Here is a 20,010-nt window from a genome sequence, read left to right as displayed (position 1 = left end):
GTTTCTGAATTAATTACCTAACATTTCAATGTTTTTGTTGGTTTCTGATGGGCTCTCTTAAGAGTCTATGTAATTTTTAAATATATCTTTTTTAAAAAAAGATTTTATTGGGCAGCCTGAGTGGCTCAGCGGTTTAGCGCTGCCTTCAGCCCAGGGCCTGATCCTGGAGACCCGGGATTGAGTCCCACATCAGGCGCCCTGCATGGAGCCTGCTTCTCCCCTGCCTGTGTCTCTGCCGCTCTCTCTCTCTCTCTCTCTCTCTCTCTCGTAAATAAATAAAAATCTGAAAAAAAAAAGCATAAAAAAAGATTTTATTTATTCATTTGAGAGAGAGAAAAAGAACAAGCACACAAGTGAGCGGCAGAGGGAGAGGGGGAAGCAGACTCCCCACTGAGCAGATAGCCCATGCAGGGCTCGATCCCAGGACCCTGGCATAATGACCTGAGCTGAAGGTCAGGCACTTAACTGACCGAGCCCCCCAGGCACCCCAAATAATATCTAAAAGCTGTCAATAGTTGAATGTAGCTTATCTTTGGATCTCCTTTTGTTTGTAAGATTATCTTCTTCTTTTTAAAAAGTTGTTTTAAAAATACCCGTGTATTTGTGTTTCTTTGTATGGGTTTATCTACATGCAGGTATATATATGTCTTATCTGTTATCTGTTTCCCTAAGGTACTTGTCTGCCTGTGTGTGTGTGTGTGTGTGTGTGTGTGTGTGTGTTTGTGTTTGCTGCTTTTGCTTTCGACATCTGCATGCCAATCTAGGGGGCAGCAGAGTGGAGTTCATACTGGCTCTGATAAATTAGTGGAGGAGCCAGAATTTTCCAGGTTGATCAAAGACCTAATTAACTACAGCCAATAAGGTTAAAAAGTATATGCATAAAATGGGACACCTGGGTGGCTCAGTGGTTGAGCATCTCTCTTTGGCTCAGGGTGTGATCCCAGAGTCCCGGGATTGACTCCCTCATCGGGCTCCCTGCATGCAGTCTGCTTCTCATTTTGCCTGTGTCTCTGTCTCTCCCTCTATGTGTTTGTCATGAATAAATAAATAAAAAAAGAAGTACATGCATTATCAATGCAAATTTTTAAGAGTTATGACCTTAGTGATTTATTACTCTGTACCCGCCCTACTATGTGCTTTCTGTGTTTGGGAAAACAGACCTAAAAATACAGGCCTCTGTTCCTGGTGCCTCCTCTCCCATATGCTCCTCCTTCTCAATGATAAAGCCTTTTTTTCCTTTTAAGCCACTAAGAAGCAAGCACATATTTCAGGGAGTAAAGGAAATTCATGGGCTTGGGAAAGATAGGAGGAGATTTGCTGTTTGCATTTGTGTAAACCGTCAGGTACCTTGGTTTATATCTCTGAGGGCAAAAAGTGGTGCAGTGAGTACACACCAGACTGGGAAAATACAAAAAAGTTAAAGTTTACACATTCATTTTCTACATTGCTGAGGAAACCGAAGGCATAACTGTTGCTGCACATTTGGAATTAGGTATATAATTATGTGCATACTTATGTTAAATAGACTTAATTTCATAGCTGGAGGTTAGTTTAAATTTATTTTATTCTGAATTAACGGATGTCGTGTTTTCTCTTCTAACTTAGGGAGATTGCTAAAGCTGTGAAAAACTGTAAGCCTAGAGTTCCACCAGCCACTGTTTTTGAGGAGCATATGTTACTATCTGGTAAGTGATAAAGATATGATTTTTATGATTTCAGAAACCATTTGTGGGTTAACTTCGTATGTTTATTCTAAGTGGTGGTGACGTGTGTGCCAAGCAATTTGTTTCTTAGGTCAAAGAAGTGTACATGTTTTTCTTACATTTAAATGAATTCTGGTGGAGATGAGGCGTGGGAAATGTGCACAGGTGATTTGCCCAGGCAGTGCCTTTGCTTAGATTTAGAACTCATACGGTCCCAGCTCTATTAGACACTGCTCTGAAAACATACTTTTGGCCACAAGCTAACCATTTTAATCATCAGACTTGCTATTGGTTATTGAAAATTCCAGACTGCCAGGGCTCTATGGTTTGTAATGATGGCAGCCTCTTTGTAGAAAATCGTACTTGCTTCAAAAATATTATTGTCTCGATCTTAGATTTGTCACTTATTCAAGACTTGACAAATAGGTGTGATATTGACTATTATGTTTGGTGCTTTGATGTTCCAATAAGGAACAGTAATAGAAGTAATAAAATAGAACTAATAAAAAATAAAAACAATCATAAAAGAAAAAATTAAAAATTAAAAAATAAAAGAAACATGCCAACCATTAGAAAAATAGCTTTAAATTTTATGTTTTCCCCATAATATTTCAATGATATATTCTGAGGTAGTATTTTTAAAGCAATAAAAAATTATATGTATATAAACAGACCCTTAGAAAACCTACAAATAGCACACATGGGAAATTATACACCCTGATAATTTAGAATTTAATATTTCTCTGAATTGAAATATTTTTGTTCCTTACGTTCCTCCAAGAAAATTGAAATAAAATACAAGGATCAGCAAAAGGAACACCTCCTTCTCTCATTCAGAATTTATTTCATTGAATTCATCCCAGTGAGTGAGTGTGAAATAGGGTTAAAAATCCTCTTCAGTCTTACTTGTTTTCGTTTTATTCTCCAGAAAATAGAATGAGACTAAAGGAAGTGAGATTTAGGGAGTGATGACACATCCCTTACCCCAGAAAGTGGCTTTTGTCAGAGAGAGGTGTGGTAGGATAGTTTATTTCATCCTCGGATCTTAAAACTATTGACTGACTTTAGCCAAGGGCTAACAGTGTAAGTAGTCAGCCTTTGGGACTCCTGGATGGCTCAGCAGTTGAGCATCTATCTGCCTTTGGCTCAGGGCGTAATCCCAGGGTCCTGGGATCAAGTCCCACATCAGCTCCCTGCAGGGAGCCTGCTGCTCCCTCTGCCTGGGTCTGCCTCTCTCTGTGTCTCTCATGAGTGAATAAATAAAATATTTAAAAAATAAAAAAATAGCCATTGCCACAGTTGAAACAAGAAGAGAACCATTTAGGTATGATTTTTATTTATTTATTTTTTAAAAATTTTATTTATTCATGAGAAACACAGAGAGAGAGGCAGAGACACAGGCAGAGGGAGAAGTAGGCTCCCTGAAAGGAGCCTGACGTGGGACTTGATCCCAGGACCCTGGGATCACACCCTGAACCAAAGGCAGATGCCCAACCACTGAGCCATCCAGTCATCCCCATATTTTAATTTTTTCAATTAAGATTTTACTTATTGATTTGAGAGAGCGAGTGAGCACAAGCAGGGGGGAGGGGCAGAGGGAGAGGGAGAAGCAGGCTCCCAGCAGGGAGCCTGATTTGGGACTCCATCCCAGGACCCAGGATTGTGACCTGAGCCAAAAGCAGACACTTAACCGATTGAACCACCCAGGTGCCCCTAGATAGGATTTTTAAAAAGAATTTATATGTAAGAATAAAAGAATCCTCTTCTTCTGGTTTGACTTTCATGTGGTATTTCTAATAGCTTTAAAAATCACCTTCAATCAGATTTTAAAAGAATGACATCAAACATACTCTTTTAAATTGTTCTTTTATAGATAGCACACTTAAGAAAAAAAATGTGGTTTTTACATCAGATACTTGGCATTTATAACAGATGAGAAGCACTTTGTATGCGGTGCTCATAGAGTGATGATGTGGGACCTCTTCAGTATTTATGTGTTGCTGGCCCCGCAAACCCCAGGGTCTGACTAAGGATCGGGGACGCCCTCAGGCTCACATGGAGGGTCACTACCAATGGGAAGAAATCACAGGACAAAACAGGAAAGTGATGGTCTCCCCAGTCTGTTAAGCAATCTGGGATACTTTCATAATTCCTCATCTTACATTCATTATTTTCCTCTCCCAGATATTTTGTACATCCTCAACCAGTACTTTGGCAAAGGACTCCAAAGCCGTTTTGTTTTATTGACAACAATAGCTATGATTGCCGTGCTAATTATATGCTTATCAGTGTTCTCTAGTCTCATTTTTACAATAGTGTTATGAAATGTATGAAAAAAGTACAAAAAAACATCCTTTCATGTCTGTCTTTTATATGGTCAGAGATGATGAAAGAAAGCCCTGGATTGTGCACTGAGATAACTATACGAGGCTTTGAACCTGAGGCTGGCCGTCCCTAGATCCTGCCTGTAACCTGCCCTGCAAGATTCCCTCTCCTCATACTTTAAATATAATGAGTAGAACGAAAACAGTTACAGGCTGTTTCTGTAGTGATACTTTACATATTGCTTTTTATCTCTGTTAATGTGTTCATAATTATAAAGCTGGTGTTTGCCCCCCAACTGGCTTGTAACAGGGGAGATGTTATGTCCCCTTTGCAAATAAGGAAAGGGGTGCAGAGAGCCCTGCTTTTCCCAGCATCCACTCAGCTCATGCATGGTGTGTGTGCCATGGCAAATTCTGTCTCCCAGGGTTCAGCTGGGTCCTTCCTTGTGACCCCATTTGTCCTTGCTGGTTATGGATTCTTGGCCTCTCGATCAAAGACATAAGGTAAAGCTCTAAATGCATTGCTGGGGAGATTATGAAAGCCTGCTCCCCCTGGCTTCAAGCTGATGTCTGAGTGGACCACTGTGGAGCAATCTTTCTGATTCTAACTTCATGGCTTTTGCCACACAGTCTTGGTTAAATAGAGATATGATGGTAATTTTTTCTTGTTTCTCCGAGCTGGCATGATGCAGTTCTTTAGAAAAATTTTGAATCTAAATTCCTAAAATACTTCTTTTGGGAGTTCTGGCTGTAAATGTAGCTGTGACATATAGCCTTTGTTGTGTTTAGATCCCTGGAGAAGACCATGGTCCTAATCCTACATCAGGGATCCTGTCTAGTCATGTGGGCTGGGCGACTGAAATGTCTTTTCTTTCTCATGAAAACATTTGGTTTCTTTGTGTCTAATGTCATCATATGAATTTTCAGGAAATTTTCAAAATGCTTCTCCTTTTAAGGTCTAGAACCCTTCAGGATTGGACCGTACACCAACTTTGTTAACATTGGAGAGCGCTGTAACGTGGCAGGATCCAGGAAGTTTGCTAAACTCGTCATGGCAGGAAACTATGAAGTGAGCATCTCGTTAGGAACCTTGAGGCATCTGCCATGTTCTTGGCTAGACAGCATGTAAATGAAACAGCTCTGCCTTCGAGAGTGTTCTGAGCAGAGCTCCTGCGCATTAAAAAGACAATGGGCAGGTGGGAGGATGATCATCCTCAGAAAACTGAAGCTGCTGTTATTATTTGTCAAAAGGAACTGCATCTGGAATCTGAAGTGGGGTGAGGTGGGAGGGATCCAGAGTCTGGCTCTTTCAGTAACTGTGAACTGAGTTTCAAAATTCGAGAACACTCTTCATTTTGGCTTCTCACAAATCCCTCCAGGGGAAGGGGAAGCCAGGGGAATTCCTACTCACTTCCTCATGACCACATCTAACAACTGACTAGTGTGTTGTTCTTCATTCTGCTAGCTGTAGACTAAAATAAGCAAGCACACAGAGAAGATGGACTAGACCCCTGCCTTTGAAAGCTTACATGACGGTTTAGCCATAGTAGTTTTAAGCTTGGTCACTCTGTGGGTGAGCAAAATCTAATCCCAATAGAGGCCACCCTAAATAGCCAGATACGTTTTTTTTTTTCCGTATTAAAATAGGAAGTTAAGGTTGGAGGAATTTAGTCTGGGCTTTCATGATGATTTATTTTGGCATCAACTGCCACTTGGAAGTCTCACAATCTTTAGGAAATAGGTTTTCCAGAAACCAGGATCAAAGCAGACTTGATTTTAATCACAAAGAAAGGACCCCTTTTTTTATCCTTTATGGACTTATTAGTTCCTACTCCTCGGTAGCCCTCAAAGGCACCCGGTTAGCTGGTCTGCTGGCTCTTGCCAGATCCCGTCCATCCACTTCCTGCATTCCTACTGCTGCTTGCTGCCATCATGTGCTTTTGTCACTGTCTTCCCCAGATCAGAAGCTTTCATAGGGTCACAATTTTTTTGCAGATGGGATAAAATCCAGACTCTTTAGGGCAGCATTCATTTCTCTCCACTTAGACACCCATCCCAATCCATCATACGCACATTCCAGGAGGCTTGCTTCTCCACTCATGCCCTCTTTTCATGTTTATTCTCCTCTGAAATCCTGATGACCCTTCGTAGTTACATAGCCTGCTTCAAATGGCCATATTTCTATTTACATTTTGATTCTTATGGTCATGGTGTCCCTTTGAGTTGTCAGATTTGATAGATTTGATACTGTGAACAGAGGGCATTTTAGGAAGATGAAAGTGGATGGGAATAATATCTAGCCTTTATTTTTTAATTTTTTTAGAAGATTTTATTTATTCATTCTTGAGAGACACAGAAAGAGTAGAAAGAGTAGTGGAGACATAGGCAGAGGGAGGGAGCCTGATGTGGGACTCAATCCCAGGACTCCGGGATCATGACCTGAGTCAAAGACAGATGCTCAACCACTGAGGCACACAGGTGCCCCTCTATCTAGCCTTTAGTAAGGTCTCCCTGTGTGCTGGTCACGGCATGAGGCATGAGGCATCATTACTCACTGAGTCTTCACAGGCCTGTGAGGCAGTTAACCATCACTGCACCCATTTTGTGGATGTACATGTGGGGGAAGGTAAGCTATTCTCCTGTTGTTTCACAGCAAGGACATGATGGACCCCAAGTTGACTCTGCAGGGGACACAGGAAGGGGAGACAGTGGAATCTGGCAGGAGGTTGTTAGGGGCGACTCCTCATTTCATTATAGTTTTCCTTGAGTTAGTGATCCCTCTAGGTTTGTGGTTTGGTGGAAAGGGAACTGACTTTGGAGGAAGCTCCAGTGCTGATTTTTGCTCACCTTGTACAAATAACTTCCTCCTAGTGAGCCCATTTGGGAAGGTTGGACCTGCAAGTTTTTACTCTGAATTTTCTGGCCTAGAAAGGTCGATGTTGGCATCTCTGCTTTCCAGCTCTTTCAATCTCTGGTCTCACCAGGTTGCTGGCTGTCTCCTCTCTGCTTCCTCCCGTGCCTGCAGACTGTCGCTCTGAGGTGGCTTCCTCCATTTCAGTCTGCAGAGACAGACCCTTTCCTATTGTGTAGACTATCTTGCCTTTGACTCACATCACATATGGCAGCGCTGCTAGCTATTGCCTGACTTTGTCATGTGCCCCCAGCTAGATGTGAGCCCTTCAAGAACATGGATTGGGATGCATGCTTTTCATTTTTTATAATATTTAACACATTGCTGATAACTGAAAAACATTGTTTGATGTGCTGAAGTGTATTAAGAGCTTTTTCCTGTGTAACCTTGGGTCATTATGAACGGTGTTTCCTTGTGGCATCTGCTGGAGGGTCTCCAGCCCTGCTCTATCACAATTGCTTAAGATGTCCATGTGGTTTTCTTAAGTTAAGGAAAAATTAGGACAACATCGGACATTGCTATTCATTTTATCCTTATTTTTTTTATTACATTACGAAGTGTACAGTAAAGACCTAAAATAACCTCTGTTTTATCAGTTAGTTGGAAAGCATCATGGAGCATGTATATTTTGCCCAGTACTGTCCAAAGGAGAGCAGGGGAAATGTAAGACCTTTCCACAGTTCCAAACACCTACACTCTATTTTGAGGAATAAGCCAACACATGAAATCACAAGGATATGATGATCTAATAAACCATGATGATGTAATGATCACAGTTACAGATATTTCAGAGGCAGCAGTCATTTTGGAATAAGCAGTGTTTCCCACCCAAACTATGTTCTCTGGAACAGTGATCCTATAAGATATTCCTTCAGTGGTCGTAAGTGGGGAATGCTGTGTATTCTCTTCTGGGATATTTACAGTGTGTAACAGTGTATGAAAGGATTTGAAAACCCTTCCAGTATAAAAACCTGCTGGATTTTATTTAACTCCTATTTAATGCAACTTTTTCCAATAGCCTGCAACACACTTTGCATGTCTTGGCAAACACTGAAGAGTCACAGAAGTTTTGGATGGTTTCTATGAGGACTTTTTTTGGAGGAGATGGGGCCTGAGCTGGGTTGTACACAGTATAGAAGGGAAGGGGACTGTATTCCAAGCAGAGGGGACAATGTGATCTGTGGCCCTGAAGTGGAAACAGACACGGCCAGGTGGAGGGAACCAGAAGGGCAGGAGACAAGGCCAGGTCACAGAGGGCCTTTGAACACCAGGCTGAGGAGTTTAGCTTCTTTACAGCAGGCAAACAGAGCCTTGGTGGATTGTGAGGGAGGGAGGAGATGTGGAAGAAAGGCCAGTTGTCAGTCTGCAATGATTGTTGAGCAGAGAGCAGGCCTGGACTTGGGGAGGCTGGTTAGTCCAGTCTGATTTGAAAGGACTGCTAGGGAGGTGAGGATGACTTTTGCTGACCTTCTCTTGAGTCACCTTCTCCTAACACTGCCTCCTCTGGCATTCTTTCCTCAGGAAGCACTGAGTGTTGCCAAAGCACAGGTGGAAATGGGAGCGCAGGTGTTGGATATCAACATGGATGATGGCATGCTTGATGGTTCGAGTGCCATGACCAAATTTTGCAACTTTATCGCTTCTGAGCCTGACATTGCCAAGGTTGTTTAACATGACCTCATCTGTCACTCCTTCAACTTTGTCACTTGTCCCAGGGATCTGTCATCTCATGCTTTCCTACTGTGAAAGCCCAATGGTTTCTGACCACCACTTTCTCCCTTAATGTTAGCCTTCCAATATAAACTAGAGAGAGCTGTGACTTCAGCTCAGCTTCTGGAATTGCTTACAAGAATGGTTTCCTCTGGTGTCTAGCCAGACGAAGAACCTGCTTCCCACGTCTCTGAAGGCTACACTGGCCGTTTCCTACTAGGGCATTAGTCCATTCCTAGTGTAGGGGTGCTCAGGCAATTCTTCCTTATTGCGGGAGGAAGAGACCTTCCGTGGCTTATCAGAGTAAACAAGACTATAAAATAAGATTTAATCAAAATAGTATATGTCAGCTTTTGCATTTGTTCTTTAAAAGATGAAAGTTAATTTTTGCGTCTAGTTTTTGAAACAATTTTTTTAGATGGATTCTAAAATCATTAAAAACTTTTACTTCAGGCAGCCCAGATGGCTCAGTGGTTTAGCGCCGCCTTCAGCCCAGGGTATGATCCTGGGGACCCAGGGTCGAGTCCCATGTCAAGCTCCCTGCACGGAGTCTGCTTCTCCCTTAGCTGTAAAGTTCTTTTTTAAAGAAACTTCCTCATGCTTTGAGAGATGGGGCTGTCAGGTTTTCATTAGGCCTTCAGCAGATGCTTATGTTAGATGTCTTGTGGTAAGCACTAGAAAACATGAACCCATCTTTCATTTGTGTCTTAAAACTCCTCAGTAAAAAGCCTCATCTCTCCTTTGGGAGTAAATATTTTGAGAATTTAAGGTGCAGAGAAGCCAAAGGACTTGTTCTAAGTCTGCCGGAATCAGAGGGAGAGCAGTTGTTCAGCAGTGGGAAGGGGGCTGTGCTGGAAGTCGGAGACTCTTCTGGTCCTGGACAATTTGGCTGACTATTGGCCTGTTTCCTTCCTCTGCCCTGAAGTGGGAGCTGTCATACCTGCTGTGTTTGACTCACACTGTGAAGATAAAAGTGCCTCAACTATGAACAGCCTTTTATAACAAGATATTATTAATTAATTACTGTTATGACTGCTCCAGTAATTTTTTTTCTGTATCTTTCCTGGATTGGACCTACTACCAAAATTTATTTGAGATCAAAGTATGAACAGCTGGAGTCAAGCATAAAAGGTGGGACTAGCCCATTTTCACCAGCAGAGCTGGGACTCCAAAACATTGGTCTGGTGTTGTCACTGGTACCCGATCCCTTTTCTAGCAAACCTAGGAAACCCAGCATGGTTAGAAAGGGTAGAATCCCTGGATCCCGCATTCCATTGTGCTCTCTCCCCTTTAGAGGCGTGGCCGCAGGAAGGCCCCAGGGGCCCTGGGAACCTGGGAACCTTTTCTTTTCTTTTCTTTTTTTTTCTTAAATAATAAATTTATTTTTTATTGGTGTTCAATTTGCCAACATACAGAATAACACCCAGTGCTCATCCCGTCAAGTGCCCCCCTCAGTGCCCGTCACCCATTCACCCCCACCCCCTGCCCTCCTCCTCTTAGACCACCCCTAGTTCGTTTCCCAGAGTTAGGAGTCTTCATGTTCTGTCTCCCTTTCTGATATTTCCTACCCATTTCTTCTCCCTTCCCTTCTATTCCCTTTTACTATTATTTATATTCCCCAAATGAATGAGACCATAAAATGTTTGTCCTTCCCTGATTGACTTATTTCCTTTCCTTGACTTCTCCTGCCTGGCTCTCCCTGTGCCTAGGTTGGGGGGTCTGCTGCCCTGAAACAGGCTTTCATGGCAGCTTTGTCCCTCTCATGCCCTCGCCTTACCCACACTTCATGTTGTTATTTGTTAAATCACTTACTTCCAGAAAGCTTGGGGAAGCCAGGGAGCCGCCTACTCTGTCTCTGCCCCCAGGTCTAGCACGGGGCCCAGTGTAGTCGTCACTTAATTGTATATTTATTGAGTGGCTGCAGTAATGGAGCTTAGATCAGCGGCCCTGTTTCATTTCTTTGCTTGACTCTAGTCTTGCCTTGAAACCCTTAACTTTCACCTTTCCTAGAATAGAGGCATGAATGCATGGAGACTGTGAGAAATAAGCTTACCCTCTCTGTGCATTCCAGTTTTGTCCTTTATTGTAGTTCAATGCATTTATTAAATATTACATTTTTCCTTCCTAGGAGTAAAACTTTTTTTGTTTGCTTTTTCCAGTTAGGAATTTGATTTTCTAAAGGGAAGGTTGAATTTTTTTTTTTTTTAAGATTTTATTTATTTGTTCATGAGAGACACACGAAGAGAGGCAGAGACAGAGGCCCAGTGAGAAGCAGTCTCCTTGTGGGGAACCTGATGCAGGACTCGATCCCAGGACTATGGGATCATTACTTGGGCAGATGCCCAACCAGGAAGTCACCCAAGAACCCAAGATTGAATTTGAATAACTTGGCTGGAGAGCTGTTCCTGGGGATGTGAGGCTAAACACTAATCCCAGAGTCAGATCAGGGATATCTGAATCCTGTTTGAGGTTTAGGCACTTGAAGGTGCAAACTGGTGATGACACTGTGAACTGACGTCTGATTTCATTCCAGTGTTTAGCTGCGATCTTTGATTTGTCAACTTCTCTCTCATGCATGTGAGACTGGAATTACTCCAAGTATTTTGGGCTTTAAGAACAAATACATTAAAGTCCTTTTTCTGCCTCACTACTCTTGTGTATTGTTTCCCTAAATAAGAAATAAATAAGGACTCTTGGGGAGGGTGGTGACTTGTAAATCTTCCGTGAATTTTTCCTGCCCTTCTGATCTCAGGTGCCCCTGTGCATTGACTCTTCCAATTTTGCTGTGATTGAAGCTGGCTTGAAGTGCTGCCAGGGAAAATGCATTGTCAACAGCATTAGTCTGAAGGAGGGAGAGGATGACTTCTTGGAGAAGGCTAGGAAGATTAAGAAGTTTGGAGCTGCTGTGGTGGTCATGGCTTTTGATGAAGAAGGGCAGGTGAGTGATTTCTTTTGACCTCACTCTATGGCATTGCACAGTCTAGACAGCATGATGGAAGAGAACAACAGCCGTGTAAACACCACAAGTGCCGTATGTGTCCATACACACACACACACACACACAGGTCATACACATGTACAGATACTTGTATTTATATATGCATGTCAAAATTAGATGCATAATGAAGTCTTTATAGAGAAAGGAATTATTCAGTAAATTCTATGAGAATGACTGGCTGTGCATTTGGAAAAAAATAAAATAGAGCCCTATTTCCCACCATATGCTAAAATAAAGTCTATGTCAGTTAACAGTCTAAATGTATAAAACAAAATTCTGAAGAGTATATGGGCAAAATAGTCATCTAAACTTGGGAAGCCAGGAGGAGAATTAATAGAGCCATCTGCATGGAAACATAACACTTTCTATGGTGAAGGATGTGGTACTGTCTGCAGCATGAGTAGTAGCAGTGGGTTAGTATCCCCAATATGCAGCATTTCCTGAAATCAGGAAATAAAACACCCAAATCAATCCAAAAGGAGACTAGACAAAGGAAATAAATAAGCAGTTTATGGAAGAAGAAATACAAATAGCCAATAAACCTATGAGAAGATACTCTATTTTATAATAATTAAAGATATGGAAAATGAAGTATTAGTGAGATATTTCTTTCTTTTATCAAAGAGAGAAGTAAAAGGTTGACAAATGGCACCTCCTATAATGTCTCTGCCATGGAATCACAGAGGGGCAATGGGAAGCTTCAAACATAATGATAGTTCAACTGAGTGATGGATGTGTGGTGACTATATTGTATTGTCACTTTATTTTTTTTTTAAAGATTTATTTATTTATTTTAAAGAGAAAAATGCAGTGAGGGGAGGGGCAGTGGGAAAGGGAGAAGCAGACTCCCTGCTAAGTGCAGAGCCCTACTTGGACCTGATCTGAGGACCCTGAGATCATGAACTAAGCTGAAACCAAGAGTTGGACACCTAACCCACTGAGCCAGGGACCCTTTTGCATGACTTTTATAACTATTTTTGTGTCTATTCAATATTTTTTAAAAAACAATGATAAAACCTCCATCCCTTATGATTCAGCCCTCTTTGGGAATCTCGTAATGGGTTGATATGTAGGGTATGTGTTCACACTCATTGTAGCACTGTGGTAGCACAAAATGGAAAACACTCTGAAAGTCCATTAATAGGGGAATGCTTAAATCTTGCTACATGCCACACAGAATACACTGTACCAGGTAAAGAGAATGAGGTGATGGAATCATGTCTATAATATATTGAAAAATGGGGGGAGAAAACCAGGTGACATGATCCTGACTTTATTTAATAAAGGTTTATATGGGTGTATGTGTGTCTGTATAAGCAGAGAAAGAAAGCTAGTTAACTAGAGGGTAAGGATGGTTTCAGATGGGACATACTGACTTTTATTTTATATAATTGACAAGTGGTGGTATTATATGTCCTTTTTCTTTCTCTGCTTTGTGTATTTTTAAAATAAAATTGTTTTTACTAAAGGGTTATTGTATTTGTACAAAAGATATATTTTCATCAGGAGAAAAATTCAAATAATCCAAAAGGGTGCAGAAGAGATAAATTTTTTTTGTATATTTCTATATTGGAGTTCGATTTGCCAACATATAGCCTAACATCCAGGGTTTATCCCGTCACCCAGTCACCCCAACCCCCCACCCATGACCCTTTCCACGACCCCTTGTTCGTTTCCCAGAATTAGAAGTCTCTCATGTTCTGTCACCCTCTCTGATATTTCCCACTCATTTTCTCTCCTTTCCCTTTTATTCCTTTTCACTATTTTTGTATTCCCCAAATGAATGAGACCATATAATGTTGGCCCTTCTCCGATTGACTTACTTCACTCAGCTTAATACCCTCCAGTTCCATCCACGTTGAAGCAAATGGTGGGTATTCGTCATTTCTAATGGCTGAGGACTATTCCATTGTATACATAGATCACATCTTCTTTATCCATTCATCTTTCGATGGACACCGAGGCTCCTTCCACAGTTTGGCTATTGTGGACATTGCTGCTAGAAACATCGGGGTGCAGGTGTCCCGGCGTTTCACTGCATCTGTATCTTTGGGGTAAATCCCCAGCAGTGCAATCGCTGGGTCGTAGGGCAGGTCTAATTTTAACTCTTTGAGGAACCTCCACACAGTTTTCCAGAGTGGCTGCACCAGTTCACATTCTCACCAACAGTGCAGGAGGGTTCCTCTTTCTCCACATCTTCTCCAACATTTGTTGTTTCCTGTCTTGTTAATTTTCCCCATTCTCACTGGTGTGAGGTGGTATCTCATTGTGGTTTTGATTTGTATTTCCCTGATGGCCAGTGATGCAGAGCATTTTCTCATGTGCGTGTTGGCCATGTCCATGTCTTCCTCTGTGAAATTTCTGTTCATGTGATCTGCCCATTTCATGATTGGATGGTTTGTTTTTTTGGTGTTGAGTTTAATAAGTTCTTTATAGATCTTGGAAACTAGCCCTTTATCTGAGACGTCATTTGCAAATATCTTCTCCCATTCTGTAGGTTGTCTTTGAGTTTTGTTGACTGTATCCTTTGCTGTGCAGAAGCTTCTTATCTTGATGAAGTCTCAATAGTTCATTTTTGCTTTTGTTTCTCATGCCTTTGTAGATGTATCTTGCAAGAAGTTACTGTGGCTGAGTTCAAAAAGGGTGTTGCCTGTGTTCTCCTCTAGGATTTTGATAGATTCTTGTCTTATATTTAGATCTTTCATCCATTTTGAGTTTATCTTTGTGTCTGGTGTAAGAGAATGGTCTAGTTTCATTCTTCTGCATGTGACTGTTCAGTTTTCCCAGCACCATTTATTGAAGAGACTGTCCTTTTTCCAGTGGATAATCTTTCCTGCTTTGTCAAATATTAGTTGACCATAGAGTTGAGGGCCCATTTCTGGGTTCTTTATTCTGTTCCATTGATCTATGTGTCTGTTTTTGTGCCAGTACCACACTGTCTTGATGACCACAGCTTTGTAGTACAACCTGAAATCCGGCATTGAGATGCCTCCAGCTCTGGTTTTCTTTTTCAATATTCCCCTGGCTATTCGGGGTCTTTTCTGATTCCACACAAATCTTAAGATGATTTGTTCCAACTCTCTGAAGAAAGTCCATGGTATTTTGATAGGGATTGCATTGAATGTGTAAATTGCCCTGGGTAGCATTGACATTTTCACAATATTATTTCTTCCAATCCATGAGCATGGAGTATTTTTCCATCTCTTTGTGTCTTCCTCAATTTCTTTCAGAAGTGTTCTGTAGTTTTTAGGGTAGAGATCCTTTACCTCTTTGGTTAGGTTTATTCTTAGGTATCTTTTGCTTTTGGGTGCAATTGTAAATGGAACTGATTCCTTAATTTCTCTTTCTTCAGTCTCATTGTTAATGTATAGAAATGCCACTGATTTCTGGGCATTGAATCTGTATCCTGCCACACTGATGAATTGCTGTGTGAGTTCTAGCAATCTTGCGGTGGAGTCTTTTGGGTTTTCTATGTACAGTATCATGTCATCTGCAAAGAGGGAGAGTTTGACTTACAAGAGATCATTTTAATAATGAACCTTTACTCATACTAAGCAGGCACACACACTACACACATTAAATCAGCTTTTCTTCCCAACATATAAATGTTAGGTGTTTGTGTGTGTATATATATATATATATATATATATATATATATATATATATTTTAAGGTTTTACTTATTTATTCACGGGAGACAGAGAGAGAGGCAGAGACATAGGCAGAGGGAGAAGCAGACTCCCTGTGGGGAGCCCGATGCGGAACTCGATCCCAGGACTCTGGGATCACGTTCTGAGCCACAGTTAGATGCTCAACCACGGAGCCATCCAGGTGCCCCTGTTAGATATATGTTGTTATTTTTGTGTTCCGTGCACTTGAGTCACTGTTATCACACAGGTAGCAAGCAGTAGTGCTAGGATTTGAGCCTAGATCTGGTATCATTCATCAGACTCTGCTAAATGTTTGGGTGAAAGAATCCAGGGGATTGCTGTCAGGAAGAATTGGCTGTTTTAGAAAAAGTGGTCTCATAAAGCCCCTCCGAAGAGGAAACATTGAAAACCTGAATAATATGAGAAAGTCATGTGCCCATTTAAGAAAAGAGGAGAAGTTATCCCAAATTGGAAGTTTTGTATAAAGGAGTTTACACCTGCCGTTTTGGAACTCTTCAGTCCCACTCAGCAGAATGTTGGCACCTTCCCATCTTAGTAAATCTGTGTTATAACTCCATCGTCTATGGTTGCATTAGATTCCAGTTGCATGTTTTCTTTAGTCTACTAGTAAATGAAATTACAATGGTTTGTAATTTTTTAGTAGAATGAGTGTGGTCAGAACTCTCATTCAGCCATCTACCCCCCACCCCCGCCCCCCAGTGGTTTTCCTCATCCGTTCATAGACGTGGGGCTGCGAGGTCAAAGTGTGTTCGCGGGAAGCATTTGGGCACATGCTGCCAAATAGTGCTTCTGTGAAGTTGTCATCCAGTCGTCTCCCACTGCTGGTTCAGTTTGGGGGGACCTTCCAATGTAAATTTCATTTTTCCTTAAGGTATATATATGGGTAGTTACAAATAGTTCTTTGCGGCTCTGTATGAAAACCAGAAGCCCCCAGCCCTGCAGACCCCCAGAGGCCACTGCTGTCAACTCTCTTTTCTGCTTGTGACATTTATATTCCTTGCCTCCTTGTAGTGGTGATGGATTTGGTGTTTTACTTTTCCACTGGTACTCTTCTAACCATTGGTTCTTCTTTGCAAAACCTATTTTCCCACTTTCTGGATGCTTCTGGGACATCATATGTCAACAGTGTTATGAAATCACTTGACAATGAACCATCAGTTATATTGGGTGCTTAGTGGGCCCTTTCATTTGGGAAACCAAATTTCACAAATGAAATGGTCACAGTTGTAGTAAGTTTTCTTGAATGATTTTATCTTTTGTCATGTGTGGCATTCATATATTAGATGTTTTGGAAAGATTGCCTATTTTTTTTTATCTTTTCCTTCCTGTTTTTTCAGCTCTAGCATTTTGCTCTGCTTGATATGAGATTTCTACACCTACACATATTCTCCAAATACTCTGTTAGTCTTATTTCTTCTTTCTAAGAGCTGTTTGTTATTGTTACCTTAAGTGGTCATTTAAAAATCGGTACAGAAATCTGGTATTGTTTGTTGGAGGCAGATACGGGCTTTAATTCTTTCAAATATATCTTGTGTGCCTAGCCATGGGGAGATAGCAGAGAATAAAACCTAATCTCTGTCCTTGTGCAATTTGCATTCTTAGAGGGCAAACGGAGTAAGAAATAAAAACAGATCACACACATCATCTAACATATATGGATATATGGTGGATATACTTGGGAATAATTTGTACATAGATGGGATTTAAAGTCGTGAGACTGACTCTATTCCCAAAGGAATGACTATAGAGCAGAGCTCCTAGGAGTGCATCTTGGAGCTGCAGTGCTCAGGGCTGGGGAAAAGAGGAGACTCCAACATCACTAGAAGAATTTGAGGAGGAGCAACCTCTTTGGTAGGAGAGGAACCAGAGGACAGGTTCACTTGGAAGTCAAGAGAAGATCAAGCTTCAAGAAAGGCATGATGAGCTATTTTAAAGAGCTGTGGTAGATCAAGTTGGATAAGACAAAGAATTTATCACTGGATTAGGAATGGGGTAGTTTATGATCTTGCTGTACTGTTTCCAAGGAGATGAAAGCCCAATTGGAGTGGGTTCAAGAGAAAATAGAATTGGAGGCAGCAGGTGTAAACAGCCTTTTTTGAGGAGTTTTGCGGTAAAAGGGAACAGAAATAGTGTGGAAGCCAGAGATGGATAGGAGGTTAAGGAGGGGTGTGCGTGTGTGTGAGAAAATGGATCATGTGATAATATGTATCTGTAAGCTGATGGGAATGATCTGGTAGAGAAAGAGGGAGGAATTGATGTACCAGAGAAAGGGAGTGTTTGTTATGTCCCTGACCTTGTAAGTGGAGAGGGATGGCAGTCAGTCTGCAAGTGGAGGGAGTAGCAGTTCGCTCCCACTGCGGGAGAGAAGGCGTAGTATGAGTGTGGATCCAGAGGCAGGCTGAGCCGTGTGCAGGTGGGAGTCTGTAATAGCTTCTGTTTTCTCCGTGAAGTAGGAAGCAAGGTCAGCTCTGAGAGTGAGAATGAGAAAGCAGTGCTGTGTGCTTTGTGTGTCTGTGGTGCTTAACCAGGAGTGTGAGGCAGAAACACTCCCATGGGGAATGGTAGTCTCTGCTGATGCTTTTAAAAAACATACATTCCTGGGCTCTACCCCTTGAGTTCCTGCCTCATTTGGTCTAGGGTGAGACCTGGCTTCAGTAATTTTTTTTAAAAATGTAAATTCCAGCATATTTAATGTACGGTGTTACATTAATCTCAGGAGTACAGTATAGTGATTCAGCAATTCTGGGCATTGCCTGGTGCTCATCACCACAGGCAGCTTCCTTAATTCCATCACCCGTTTCAACTGTTCCCTACTACCTCTCTGGTGGCCATCAGTGTGTTCTCTGCAGTTAAAAGTCTGTTTCTTGTTTTGTCTCTCTTTTTTTTTCTTTGATAGTTTGTTTTGTTTCTTAAATCTGGCTTCAGGAATTTTAAAGCTGTAGAGGTGATATATACCCTGATTGAAAATCGGAAACCCTGTATCTCAGTCCTCATAACAACCACCTGGGGTAGCTGTGGTCCCATTTTACAGTGAGCCAAGGTCAAATGGCTAGGACATGCTGGAGCCAAGTTTGGATCCCCGGTCTGCCAGCTTGAAGACTGATGCGTGTTTCCAAGTCTTGTATAATCCCCAGGCTTTGTCTGTTAGCCTTGAATAGTGTTTGATCCTCTCTGAGAATAAGTCTTCCCAATTTAGATTTGAATGTGACTACAAATAAAAAAGTATAGGGAAAAAAAATTTAACTTGCTACTTATGAAAGAATGCAGATTAGAGCAATATTAAGATAGTGTCTTATCCATACTAAGTAAAAGTAAACTTAAAAATGATCAAGATCTATGCTGGTCCAGCAATAGTAAACAGAAAGCTTTATTCATTCTAGAGTGTAGCATCAATTGGGATGGTCCTTTTGAAAGACAATAATACCTGCCAAGAAATATAAAAATGTTCTTACCCTTTGAGCTAATGATCTCATTTCTGGGAAATTATCCCAATAAAAGAATTCAACAGCATAAGAACACTATATATGCAAAGAGTTTTCTTCAGCTTTATTGAAGAAGAAAACAACCTAAATGCCCAACTGGAGAGAAATGCTAACTTAGATTATGTCATTCTGTTGGATTATTATTCAGAGTATTCACATATTAATAACAAAGATTATGGAGCAGGATGACAGTGCTTATAAAATATAAATAAGAAATGAAAAACCCAAAGTTATTTAGACCCTGTGTATATGACTATGTAAAAACTACATTTGGTAATGATGGGAAGAAAATGCTGTAAAGGGAAGTAATTGCCAGACTAAGGTGGTTAGAACTAAAGATTCCTTTTATTTTTTTAATATTTATTATTTATTATTATTTTTTTAATTTTTATTTTTCTTTTTATTTTTTTTAATTTTAATTTTTATTTTTTTATTTATTCATGAGAGACAGAGAGAGAGAGAGAGAGAGAGAGAGAGAGGCAGAGGGGGAAGCAGGCTCCATGCAGGGAGCCCGATTTGGGACTCAATTCTGGGACCCCAGGATCACGTCCTGAGCTGAAGGCAGCTGCTCAACCACTGAGCCACTGAGGTGTCCCTAAAGATTCCTTTTAAATACTGCTTTTCCTATTAGGAGATCATTTTTCTATATGACTATAGACTTATATATGCTCACTGAAGGATTGTGGTAAGCAGTTATAAACAGCAAAATTACAAAGAGCAAAACAACAGAAACCAGTAATCCAGATATTTTGGTATGAAGGCATGTCTTCTGTCGATGAGTTCTCATCACGCTTTTGGATGTAGCAGTCAGTTAAGAATCAAAATTCACTTTGTGTGCATGACAGGGTTGCTTCTAAGGAGAAAGATGCTCTCTCAAATGGAAAACCACTGTTGCAACAGAAGAGAGCAGAGTAACTCACACCTGCTTTTGTTGCTGCATTTGTATGTCGATGTCAGTTGACCTTTGTGATTCATGTTGTAATGAAATCTGCCAAGTCAGAGCCACCTGTGGCAGAGGGGACTAGGCCCCAGACTTCCAGAGGAAAGGCAAATAAAGAAGCATTTCTGTGTCTTCGTTGATGTCAGTAGTTTTGATCGCCGGCTTTTTTTTCTTTTTTTAAAGATAGAGACAGAGACAGAGACAGAGAGAAATCTGTGAGTAGGGGGAGGGGCAGAGGCAGAGGGAGAAGCAGACTCCCTGCTGAGCACAAA

General features: G+C 41.2%; 1 protein-coding gene across 9 annotated transcripts in view; it reads left to right on the top strand.

The window, feature by feature from the left end:
* Positions 1-20,010, top strand: part of MTR (5-methyltetrahydrofolate-homocysteine methyltransferase) — a 105,045-nt gene that overhangs the window by 33,506 nt on the left and 51,529 nt on the right. For all 9 annotated transcript variants that reach the window (XM_072755905.1, XM_072755899.1, XM_072755904.1 and 6 more), the window contains 4 exons: positions 1,606-1,685; positions 4,984-5,096; positions 8,460-8,600; positions 11,401-11,586. In XM_072755905.1, the coding sequence (XP_072612006.1) occupies positions 1,606-1,685; positions 4,984-5,096; positions 8,460-8,600; positions 11,401-11,586 (520 nt within the window). The remainder of the gene's footprint in view (positions 1-1,605; positions 1,686-4,983; positions 5,097-8,459; positions 8,601-11,400; positions 11,587-20,010) is intronic.

The sequence above is a fragment of the Vulpes vulpes genome, chromosome 4 (genome assembly GCF_048418805.1).
Source record: "Vulpes vulpes isolate BD-2025 chromosome 4, VulVul3, whole genome shotgun sequence".
NCBI classification, from domain to species: Eukaryota; Metazoa; Chordata; class Mammalia; order Carnivora; family Canidae; genus Vulpes; species Vulpes vulpes.
The sequence above is the reverse complement of the archived record's forward strand: the minus strand, read 5'-3'. Positions and strand labels throughout refer to the sequence as shown.